Raw genomic sequence first — 12,660 nt, forward strand, 5'->3', positions numbered from 1 at the left:
AAGATATAGCCCATCAGATGCAACCTTATGTGATGTAACCAATAAAATGCAACTCTGTACGTGACCTATGTATTGTTCAAGACGGGGCGTTCACACTGGACCGCTGTGTGTTGGCTGTGGCCTTTTTTTAATTTGTCAGTCTAAGGAAAAATAGTTCAGTGCCCCTGACTAAATAGGTGTTGCATGCTTTAAAAATTCTCACGGCACACCTGTTGAAAATCGCTGGCCTCCGGGATAGCGTGCTGGAAAGGGTGTAAATTAACAAAGGTTAATGGAGTTGTATCAGGGCTCCCATAGGCTTAAGCTAGAACAGTTTGAGCATCAAAAAAGAATAATGACTAAAGTGGATTAAAAACACATCAAGTATATAAAAATGTATGCATTCATAATGAGACATAAAGAACTCATTGGTCACAATTTGTGTTGTGAGAGCTTTAATTCAATTCTTTGAAAATTAATGAAGGTAAAAATCAAGCTATTTATCCTGCCTTTCCTATGCAAACCTCTGAGAGACGAGGTTAACGAGAGAGTAGGCTTCTTTATAGAACTCCAGCTATAATAAAAGCACTAGAATTAGAAAATCACTGCTTGTCACTCCTAATGAAAAAGTGGATCTGGGCAGCAACCACCAGGTGAAAAGACGATGGGGAAATACAGTGGAGGGACCAGGCTGATGCCACTGAGCAGTCTGGCGCAGAACACTGGCAGCAGCCACGCTGGGCCTCCTGACGCAGTGTGATGGGAAATGCCTAGCACCACTTGAGAAAGGTTCTTGTCTAAAAATTGGAACCTGACTCCATCAGTTCAGGGAAATACAGGGGTCAGAGGAATGAGTGTCAGGCACCTGGAGGAGACAGTCAGCCACATCTAAAATGTGGGGCATTTTATAGGGTAAATGACTTGGTATCCCTAACAAATTGGTGGCATGAGAGGGAAAAAAAGAGGAGGAGGGAAATTGTCATATAAAGAGGTTTAAGTGACATAAACCAAAACAAACGAAAAAGGATCACTGTGGCTGCTGCATTAAAAATAGACAATTGAATGTCAAGGCTAAAAGCAGGGAGAACAGATAAGGATCTGTTATCAGATTCCAGGGGAGATTTTGGACAAGGATGACAGCAAGTTGGTGTTGGATTCTGGGTATGTTTTGAAGGTATTGTCCACAGGATATGTCAATGGATAGATAAGATGTGAAGTTTCGGAGAGACTCCAAGATGACTCCCATGTTTTAGGCCTAAGTGAACAGTGTCGTTGCCATTTATTGAAATTGGGCAGATGAAGGAAGGAGCAGGTTTGTGGGGAAAGATTAGGAAGAGGTACATGTTTTCAGCCTGGGAGGCCTTTCGAATCCCACCAGGAGGTGCCAGGAAGGCAGTTGGATATGTGTGTGGAGTAGTGAGGACAGGTCCAGACCTGGATGTAGTTAGATATGGGAGTCCTAGGCACGCAGCTGGTGGTGGAGAGGTTCCAGGACTGAGCCTGTGAGCTGGGGATCAGCAGCAGGAGCAGAGGGAGACCGTGATACCCTGGGAGCCGGGGAAGGAGGGTTTGACCGGCTGTCCCATGTTTCTGCCAGTTCCGGGAAGTTGAGGGCTGTGATTTGACCTTTGGATTGGGGAACTGGAGAGATCATGAATGACAGCAGTTTCAGTACGCCTGGTGGGGAAGAGGGTTCAAGGACACCTTCATGGGAACAGTCAGCCTTTTCTAGAGTTTGGAAAGGAAGGGAAAGAAACGTAGTGTTAGCCGCTGGCAAAGTGGTGGTCGGTGAGGTCTGAAAGGTTGGCGACCGCTGGTCTAGAGAGGGGTGCCAGTTGGTTGGTTTGAGAATTACTGATTTCTTTTAAGAAGTATTTTTATGTCCTTGCTGGTTTGGCTCAGTGGATAGAGCATCGGCCTGCAGACTGAAGGGTCCCAGGTTCCATTCCGGTTAAGGGCACATGCCTGGGTTGTGGGCTCAATCCCCAGTAGGGGGTGTGCAGAAGGCAGCCACTCAATGATATTCTCTCATCATTGATGCTTTTCTCTCCCTCTCCCTTCCTCTCTGGAAAAAAAAAAAAAAAGTTTTTATGACAGTAAGCTACCTCCCCCCTACACACACACTTTTTATTTTTAACAAATACCAAGTCACGGAAAAGGTGTATACTATCTTCTATTCACTCGTTTTAGCATTGTTTATATCTTGCCATATTTGCTTTATCTAAGTATATCAATGTATTTTCTGAGACACTTTAAAGTTGCAGACATAAAGTTTATACTACTTTAGCTTATTATTTCCTAAAAATAAGGATGTTTCCCTACATAACCACAATATCATTGTATTCATGAAATTTAATATTGATACAATAATAACTAACATAGTTTATATGCAGATATACATATATTGTTGCTATTTCAGTGTCAGGTCCAGGTCCAATAAAGGGTTACCTATTGCTTTTGATTTTCTTTTTTTAAAATTGATTTCAGAGAGGAAGGGAGAGGGAGATAGAGATAGAAACATCAATGATGAGAGAGAATCATTGATGGGCTGCCTCCTGCACGCCCCACACTGGGGATCAAGCCTGCAACCTGGGCATGTGCCCTTGACTGGACTCGAACCCAGGACCCTTCAGTCCGCAGGCCGACACTCTGTCCACTGAGCCAAACCGGCTAGGGCTGCTTTTGGTTTTCACATCCCTGAGGGATACATCAATATTGTTTAGGATGGGAGAAACAGTAGCACATTCATATGCTGATTTGGAAAATCTAGTAGAGTGAAAATCAATGATGTAGAAGTCGGAGTGGCCAGAGAGGTCATCTTGAGAAGATGAGAGAAGGTGGGATGTATCCTTAGTGAGAGGGGTGACCTTTGATGGGAGCACGGACAGTTTATCCAGAGTTCACAGGAGAGAAGGCAGAGCCTGTGGGCAGGTGGGTGAGTGGGTAGAGTGGGGGGAGCTTGAGAAAATTTTTTTTTGATTGCTTTTATTTTCTTGGTGAAATAGGAAGAATGGTATTCAGCTGAGAGGAAAGGAAGGCGAAGAGGTGGTGCAGGTTTAACAAGGTACGCAGTCTTGTCTGAGACAGTCATCCTCCATCTAGGGCACGAGTCCCGCTGAGGTGCTTGGAGGTCTCCAGAGGGTGTGCGTCACAGGCTGTCCTCTGGGGTCCTTTTGTGGACCCCAGCTTCGGCCGATAAAGTTCCTGGAAACTAACACGTCTGAGGAAGGGCCTCTTGCCAGCAGGCTCCTCCCACTGAGGAGGGGAAGGCAGGCTCCCACCTGTCCCAGATCCGAATGCATCAGGTCACCCCTGCGGTTGTCCCTGCTTCTTGTCTGCTCGTTGGTTTGATGATTCATTTTTATTTTTGTTCTTTATCCAGAAAAAAAAACTTACTTTCTGGAAGCAGAATGACCCTCTTAAAGATCCTTTCACCCCAAATTCCCATAGCTTATGATCCTGCTTAGGGATTGCCACTTCCTTGTGTCTGATTTTTACCTTTCCTGTGCGTGTGTGTGTGTCTGTGTCTGTCTGTTTCCCTCACCTGTACTTCACCTCTGCTTTCCTGCCTCTTCTTTGATCGTCGTCTTTTCTTTATTTTTCAGGCTTGGTCACGGTGGCAGGAACAGCTCCTGCTTGTCCAGAGAGAGAGACAGAAGCTGGTCTGCGCAGTGAAACACCGTCAGCACTGGCAGAAGTGCAGATGTCTGAAGGCCTGGCTTGACTACCTGCAGGCCCGAAGGGTAAAGGGACAGCAGAACGGTGAGCAGGAAGTCCCGGGCTCGAGAGACAGAGGGTCGGGTCACAATTCCCACTTTCCTTCCGCCAGTGGAGCTAATTTATTAAGGAGAGAGCGCACCAGAGTGTGCCCCAAGTCCTGGTAAAGGGAGATTGAGGAGGAAAGTATGTAATCCTCGTTCACACTTATTTTCTTCTGTGCATATATTTTATTCAATAGGGTTTTTAAAAATACTTTTTAATTGATTTCAGAGGAGAAGAGAGAGAGAGAGAGAGAGAGAGAGAGAGAGAGAGAGAGAGAAACATCAATGATGAGAGAGAATTATTGATCGGCTGCCTCTCCTGCACTCCTACTGGAGATCGAGCCCACAACCCGAGCATGTGCCCTTGCCTGGAATTGAACTTGGGACCCTTCAGTCTGCAGGCCAATGCTCTATCCACAGCCAAAGCAGCTAGGGCTTTAGTAGAGTTTTAAAGATACTATAACTACCCTGTTGTTATGGTTAATATGATACATGCAATTTTGTATGTGGCTTTTTTCCCCATACAACTAACCTGTACTTCCCTGTGTCTTTATTCTTCATAAATGCTACATTCTTTTTAGTGGCTGTACTTAATAGGGTGGCTTATCTTAATCTACCGTAGCCATTCTTCTGTCGATGGGTATTTGGGTTGTTCTGTTTCTCCCCAGTTAAAGGGATGCCTGAGATTTAGATGATGAGTCTTGTTAGCTCTGTGCCAATCGTTTCTTTACCAGTGAGAGTTCAGAAGTAATAATACATGCATAGGTCATGGTCACCGGTACTTCTGTGCTTTCGTTTCTTCAGTGTATGCAGAAGTGACTCACGCTCTGTGCCCGATGCCGGATCGGGCTCTCCAGCATTCACCTCGACCTCCCTGCAGAAATCTCTAGGCTCCTGCGCTCTGGGGAGAGTGAATGTGTCCTGTGAGAATAGTGACGGGACCACTGCCTGGTTGCCCAAGCCCAGAGCGTTAGGAGTGATGAGCTGCAGATTAACATTCCTCCAGTTACAACATTTCGTCCAGGACCCACTCCCTTTCACTGCCCGGACGCCGGCTCCTCAGGCCCTCAGCTAGTCAGTGTTCAAAGGGAGTGAAGCTGGCAGCCTGCGTCAGCCCGACGGAGAGCTCCACGAGCCGCGGCCAGCAGTTGACCGAATGGTGTGACATGGACTTGGTCCCTGAAGTCCTGTCCAGGAGACATTAGCCAAGAGGCAGAAATAGAGCGGAGTCTGAAAGCAGCAGTCACCGTTCTTACTCGTCAGTAGTGACTAGGAGGCTCAGCGCTTTGATTTCATAGCATCCTCTTCCCTGAAATGCCACACCTTTTCTCTTTTCTTGGACAGAAGAGATGTGATGAAGGGATTCCTGAGGTCCCTCCCATGTTCAGAAACCATGTAGTCCAGGGTTCCTCGTGAGAACTGCTTGGAGCCCTGCTGGCTGCTTGTGGTGGGGTCAGCTGGTGTGAGGGATGCTGCCTGCTCACTGCCCAGGCGGGAGGGGCAGCAGCGAAGTCACAAAGTCACGTTCTGTGTTGCAGAGATGGCTGAGCGATTCCACCACGTCACGGTGCTTCAGACGCACTTCTGTGATTGGCAGTGGGCCTGGCAGCGGAGGCAGAGCTGGCACGCTTGCCATGCCCGGGTGCAGGCGCTGGCCGGCAGGGTGGTGCTGCGGCGGGCCTTCACTCACTGGAAGCACTGTATCCTTTTCAGCTCTGTGGCCCGTCCGCTGCCGGCCAGGGCAGCGTGAGCTCAGCCGCCTGTACAAGGGTCAGGGGCACACGGGCAGCAGTTCTGAACACTTTCGTAGTCCTGCTCTCTGTTGATTTCTTTTAGAAATTTTCGTTTAATTGGGGCTATTCATTCAAAAGAGTCCCTCAATCCCTGCAGCCAGAACCCTTCGGTGGGTCAGCAGGATTGTACCATGTGGGGGTGGGAACCCTGAGGAGATGCGAGGCCTTAACTCCTGGCAGACGTGCTGCTGTGTGCAGAGGACACTGCCCGGTGGAAGGGGGCAGAGGAGCACTGTCGGCGCCGCTTGCTGGTAAGCGGGGAGCCCTGCTCCAGCCTCCGCTCAGGAGCCTCTGGGCATGTGAGCCCTCCCCTGTGTGGGTGTCCCTGTTTTCACTCTGCATCAGAGATGGTAATGGGCCCCCCCCCCCCCCAGGGGTTTGGAACTGTAAAGGAATCTTAGGGATGTTGTAGTCCTGGGGTTTTTTACTGGTACAGGCGGGCCCCTGTTTAACGGTGGAAGCCTAATCTGTGAAATTGATCAAAGAAGAGATGCGGAGGATGGGGGAAGGTCTGGGCGTAGAACCTGTTCTCTCCCCGACCCTCCCCAACACTTTCAGAGGCCCGGGGGCCCCGCAGAGCCCAGTGTGAGAACCCTGATCCCTTCACTTCTGTCTCGGGAAACTGAAGCCCAGGCCGTGAGGGAATGGGCTTGGCTTGGGCCACTGGAGAGACATCGATGGACTGGAGCCAGGCCCACGTGTCCCGCCCCTTCCCCAACCCCTGACTTACCAAGGATTCCTTCTCTTCCACTCTGGCAAAACTGCATTTATAATTGCAGGTATAGGCGTGACCCCACGTAGTTTAAAACAAAACATCATAGGCTAAAAGTCTGTCTCCGTCCTGAGAGGCAGAGTTGATATTTTCCACCTTTGTCTGTGGTGTTGCCACCTGGGCCATGGGGTCTCTGCTGGTCAGCGGGAGGGCGTGTTTGTTCCTGTGCATCACTGTGCACAGCAGGGAGGGGTTCCACAGCTGTTTGTTAAGTGCCTACTGTGCGGCCTCACCTACTGTGTGTGCATCAGACTCCCAGTTGACACGCAGCAGAGAAACGCTCTCAGGGACCTGGGAGCAGCTGTGACTGAGCTCCTGGCCACCGGACTCGGGCGCTGCTGTTACTGTTGCAGCCACTTAGATGGGTGACCCGTGTGTCCTTCTGCCTTCCACAGCACTTCTGCTTTAGAGCCCTCAGAGGCAACGTGACCCGCGCCCGCCTCCAGCGCATGAGAAGGAATCTCGCTCACCAGCAGCACGACGTCGGGGTGAGGGCCTTCTCCTGCCGCAGGGGCCCTCCTGGTGGCCCTTCTCTTGTTAACCTTTGTGCTTACAGATTTGTCCCCAGACCCATAGATGCTGAAACCTCAGTGCTCGTCTCCTCAATACTCCATCCCAGCCAATAGAGAAACCCTGGTTTAATCCCACTTATCTGTTGGCTAAGAAAGTTGGTGTTTGAATCACAGGTCAGGGACTGGCTTCCAACCCTGACCCAGTGAATATGGTTTAGGCCCTCACTCCAGGCAGCTCTGGTTGGTTTGCACTGTACGTCTGTACAACTGTTCTCATCAGGGGTGAGTTACCTCAGGACGACAAACGTTCTGTCTCTACTTAGAGATTGTGTTTGTGGGTGCAGAAGGATGGGGTTTTCTTGTTTTGTCTTTTTTTTTTTTTTTAATTGAGTTTTTAGAGAGAGAGGAAGGGAAAGGGAGAGAGAGAGAGAAACATCGATTGGTTGCCTCCTGTAGTCGCCCCAACTATGGATCAAACCTGCAACCTGGGTACGTGCCCTGACCTGGAATCGAACCTGTGGCCCTTCGGTTCACAGGATGATGCTTCAACCAACAAAGCCACCCTGGCCAGGGCTCTTGCTTTGTTTTTAATTGTGAAAATGTTCAAATGCATAGAAAAAACTTAAAGAGTAGTTTGATACACGAAATGTATCATATTAACCATTTTTAAGTTTACAGTCCAGTGATATTGAGCACATTCACATTGTTGTGCAGCCATCAGCACCATCTCAGAACTCTTCTCATCTTGCAACGGGGACTGAAACGCTGTCCCCATTGAACAGCTCCCATTCTCCTTCTCCCTAGCCCCTGGCAACCGCCATTCTCCTGTCTCTAGGAATTTGACTGCCCTGGGTCCTTCCTATTTGCAGTACTAGCCTTTTGTGACTGGCTTATTTCACTCAGCATCATGTACACCTTTTTTTTTTAAAAATGACATTGAGCCGAAACCGGTTTGGCTCAGTGGATGGAGCGTCGGCCTGCGGACTGAAAGGTCCCGGGTTCGATTCTGGCCAAGGGCATGTATATGGGTTACGGGCACATCCCCAGTAGGAGATGTGCAGGAGGCAGCTGATCGATGTTTCTCTCTCATCGATGTTTCTAACTCTCTATCTCTCTCCCTTCCTCTCTGTAAAAAATCAATAAAATATATTTTAAAAAATAAATAAAAAATGACATTGACTTTTTGAAAAGGAACACCAGTTATTTTGTACAGTTTTCCAATGTTCTCGATTTATCTGTTTCCTTTTGATGACATTTGATTTTCCTTTTTTCTTTCTATGTAACTCCCATAAACTAGAAGTTAGATCTAAGGGCTTGATGAAATTGAAGCTAAACATTTTTTTTGGCAAGACTACTTCATAGGCAGTAAGATTTGCTAAGATCGCTTCTAATTTCTACAATGGCATTGCTGGCCGCTAGGCCCTGATGAGAAGTAGCTCCTGATTTCCATAGATTGGAAAACCCTTCCTTTTGCTTTTTGGTTGGCCCAGAATAGCTCCATGTAGCCTCACCCTAGTTGTCCCACAAGCCTGTTGTATGTTGCGTGCTCCCAATTGAGGTCATTTCTGCTTTGGGGACCTTACAGTCTTTTGGTGTGGGGGTTTGCTAGCTAATAGGCTAAGAGAGATTAGTTTGCGGTAGTAAATTTTTGCTTCTTTTCTGTTTTGTTTCAGCTGCTGTGCCGGTTCTGGAACCTCTGGCAGTCTCGGATCCAGCAGAGGGAGGAGCGAGAGCAGCGCCCCTTACTGCAGGCTGCCTGGGACCACCACAGGTAGGGACTCTGGCCCTCGCCCGGGGCTCGCCTGGGACCACCACAGGTAGGGACTCTGGCCCTCGCCCGGGGCTCGCCTGGGACCGCCGGACAGACTCGCTGTTCCCCAGGAGCGAGGAGCGAGTGCTTACCCCTCCGTGTGCCCCTGAGCGGGTTCAGGCAGCCCCTGCGGTAACCACTGGTCCTGAGCGTGTGTTCTCTTGGCTGCTCAGGGGAGAGGTAGAATGAGGATGTTTGTACCGGCTCTTGGCCACCATGGTTTGAAGCATGTGCCTGCTGGCTCGCCGCCTCAGTCCTTGGGGCTCTAATGGTGTTCACGTTGTAGAAGTCATGCATTAGTGCTGTTAAAGAGAAGGCTCGGGCCCTGGCCGGTGTTGCTCAGTGGATAGAGCATTGGCCTGCGGACTGAAGGGTCCCGGGCTCGATTCCGGTCAAGGGCATGTACCTTGGTTGCGGGCACATCCCCGGTGGGGGGGTATACGGGAGGCAGCTATTCGATGTTTCTCTCTCATCAATGTTTCTGGCTCTCTGTTCCTCTCCCATCCTCTCTGTAAAAAATCAATGAAATAAAAAGAGAAGAAGGCTCAGGCCAGGGGCATATTTGTGGTGCCGTCTTGAGGGGTGCAGAGAGTGTCTTCAGTTTTTTAGAGTTAATCATTCCTTTAAAATAAATATGTGAGTGTACACATGTCCATGAGGAGAAACTCGGTGTCCAGGAAGGAAGGTAGAGAGTTAAATAAAAGCTACCTGGGACCCTCCTCCAACCCCTTGGTCTTACGCTGCAGAGGTAACCACTATCAGTTTTTGCTGCCAGACTTGTTTAGTATATCCCCCTTAAAAAGCCACTTTAATCCACCTAACGTGCACAGTTATAGGTCTGATTTTGGAGCATTCCCCCCCCCTTTTTTTTTTTAAAGGGGAGTGGTGAGAGAAGGACAGGTATCTTTTTATTTTATTATTATTTTTAATTGGTTTCAGAAAGGAAGGGAGATGGAGAGACAGAAACATCAGTGAGAGAGAATCACTGATCAGCTGCCTCCTGCACGACCCCCCACTGGGGGTCTCCTAGAATGAAACGCATGGGGTGCCTTTAACACTCATGATATAACTAGACTGAATATACCTGCCTCAGAACAAAACAGAAATGCAGGAACCTGGAAGTGGGCTGGGCAGCACCTTGGTGTCCTGTGTTTTATTTCAGAAGAACATTGCTACGCAGGTGTGTCAGGTGGTGGTTACAGCGTATGCAGAAGAGGCGAGACAAGGAGGTAGGGAGCACTTCACCGCAGGTCGCTCTGCTGGCTTACACTCTAGTTACGTTTCCTTTGCCTTGAAAAGATTCTTGTAGCCCAGCCGCTGTGGCTCAGTGGTGGAGCATTGACCTATGAGCCAGGAGGTCATGGTTTGACTCCCGGTCAGGGCACATGCCCAGGTTGCAGGCTTGATCCCCAGTGTGGGGCCTGCAGGAGGCAGCCGGTCCATGATTCTCTCTCATCATTGATGTTTCTCTCTCTCTCTCTCCCTGTCCATTCCTCTGTGAAATCAATAAAAAGAGAAAGGTCATTTTCTTTTCTAATGTAAAGTACAAGTAAAGGTCACTCGTTTTACTTCAGCTGCTACAGGCCAGAGCAGACAGGCACTTCCAGCAGAGAACCCTGCCCGCAGCCTTCCAGGCGTGGAGGAGACTGTGGCGATGGCGCCTGCAGGAGAGCGTCCTGGAGGCCAGAGCAGCACGCTTCCACAGGTACGCGGCTGGGCAGTGTCGCTTCCACGGGTACGCGCAAGGCGGCGTCAGGGTCTGACTCAGCCACCACACGGCCATTGCAGTGCCTTTCAGCCTCGCAGCCCCCGGGCCCAGGCTCTTCCTGGATTTTCTCTAATTGATTTTTCTCTGAAATCAATGTGCTCTCACTGATCTCATCTCGCAGGAAGACGGCCAGCCTCCTCCCCAGGGAAACGTTTATCCAGCTTCATTGCAAATGCTTTCAGAGCAGGCTGGGTTTTATGTCCCTCCCCTCATTACAAGCCACAGTGCGTTCCATTAAAACTGCCCATTAGCGTTCTGAATCCGAGTGTGGGGGACCTCGCATTGCTTTGGCAGGCCCCCTGGAGTGTGATTTCCCTGCAGCGTGTGGTCCCTGCTCCGCTAGACCTGACTTTGTGGAGTCTTGAAATGAGGACAGTGAGGAGCAGAGCTACCTCTTTTTAGTGGCCACAGGGGCAAGCTCGCCCAGCTGCAGGTCCTTCCTGCCTGTGGGTGGAATGTATTGAAATGACTCACCGCTAGCTGTGTGTCTGCCACTGTGGTGGGCAGGGTGTGATGGGAGAAAGGAAGCCACCAATCGAGAGATTCGTGTGCCTGTGCCATCGTCATCGCGTTAATAACGTCCGTCTCCCAGCAGTCCTGAGAGAACCAGTTCACATGGCAAATGACCACCTGGTAACGCAGGCCGTCGTCAGCAGAGCCCGGGTTTAAGCTCAGCTCCCGGATCCAAAGTCCAGGGAGGGAGCTCTTTCTAAAGACTTTGCGGGAGATAAGACTGTTACGCAAGAAACTACTGAAGAACAAACAGTTCCAGAGAACAGCTCTCGTGTCCTCAGCTGTGTCAGCCACAAGCTCGAGGGCTCAGCGCTAGTGCTGAGGGAAGGACCTGGGGCAGGCGTGGTTGTGAGCCGGGGGCTGGGGATGGGTGGCCGAGTGGACAGATGAGGAGGACAGGACTGAGGCGATGGCCTGATCCTGTGGATCAGGCATGGGCAGGTGCGTGCAGCCAGTGAAATGACAGCTCTGGAGATTGCCCTGAGTAATGGTGTAGGTCAGCTTAGGACAGAGGCGGGAGGGAGGGACACGCATTGGGAGAAGTGGCCGTGATCTTGACTAGGAGGATTCGATCCTCGGCAGGTGGGGTGAGGCAGCCAGTTGATGTGTCTCTCTCACATTGATGTTTCTTTTTCTCTCTCCCCTCCTCCACTCTCTCTAAAAATTAACGGGAAAAATGTCCTCACGTGAGGATTAACAAAAACACACTTTTCAGTTACAGTTCACACACAGTATTACATTTTTTAAAAAATATATTTTATTGATTTTTCACAGAGAGGAAGGGAGAGAGATAGAGAGAGTTAGAAACATAGACGAGAGAGAAACATCGATCAGCTGCCTCCTGCACATCCCCCACCAGGGATGTGCCTACAACCCAGGTACATGCCCTTGACCGGAATCGAACCCGGGACCTCTCAGTCTGCAGGTCGACGCTCTATCTGCTGAGCCAAACCAGCTAGGGCCAGGCATCTGTTTTTCACAGCTTTGCCCAAGGATGTGTGTCCTGCGGGTCAGCCTGCCCTGGAGCAGCTTTCGCTAGGAACCGTGAGCACTGGCGGTAACTCAGCATGGACTGCAGAAGAACAGTCTTAGAGTCTTGCTCACACTCTCTGAGTGCCTGGCTGGCACCAAAAATACTTGGAAATGCCGAAGCCGGTTTGGCTCAGTGGATGGAGCGTCGGCCTGCGGACTGAGAGGTCCCGGGTTCGGTTCCGGTCAGGGGCATGTACCTGGGTTGCGGGCATATCCCCAGTGGGAGATGTGCAGGAGGCAGCTGATCGATGTTTCTCTCTCATCGATGTTTCTGACTCTCTATCTCTCTCCCTTCCTCTCTGTAAAAAATCAATAAAATATATTTAAAAAAAAAGAAAAAAAAAAAAAAGAAAAAAAAAATACTTGGAAAGAATTGGGTGGTTGTGGGGTTTTTGGCTCTTTTTCCTGTTCTTCCCCTTTTCTTTCTCCCTAGATAAGCTTATTTGTCTCTTAAAAGCACAGTGTAAGAGGAAAATGCATTTGGAACTTCTCATTCTATTATTATTATTTACATAGGGAGACATTAGAGAAGCAAGTATTTGCTATTTGGTGGCAGAAGATGTTTCGGCATCAAGAACACCGCTTGGCAGAGAGAATGGTATGTGGCTTCCCCTGAGGAGGTGCATTCACTGCCTCCTCTCCTCAGGATGTCGCCTGGGACCCAGACCCCCTTAAGGACGTCCTGCCTGTGACCAGGACTTGGGGCAGGGCCAGGGTCTG

The 12,660-nt window shown here is 49.6% G+C and overlaps 1 protein-coding gene across 1 annotated transcript in view; it reads left to right on the forward strand.

Moving 5' to 3' along the window:
- The window catches only part of SFI1 (SFI1 centrin binding protein), a 41,932-nt gene that overhangs the window by 17,807 nt on the left and 11,465 nt on the right, over positions 1–12,660 (forward strand). The window contains 8 exon segments of the mRNA XM_059676574.1: positions 3,585–3,741; positions 5,279–5,440; positions 5,714–5,784; positions 6,701–6,793; positions 8,491–8,588; positions 9,790–9,856; positions 10,202–10,332; positions 12,457–12,538. Coding sequence (XP_059532557.1) covers positions 3,585–3,741; positions 5,279–5,440; positions 5,714–5,784; positions 6,701–6,793; positions 8,491–8,588; positions 9,790–9,856; positions 10,202–10,332; positions 12,457–12,538 — 861 coding nt within the window.

Source organism: Myotis daubentonii, chromosome 19 (assembly GCF_963259705.1).
Source record: "Myotis daubentonii chromosome 19, mMyoDau2.1, whole genome shotgun sequence".
NCBI lineage: Eukaryota > Metazoa > Chordata > Mammalia > Chiroptera > Vespertilionidae > Myotis > Myotis daubentonii.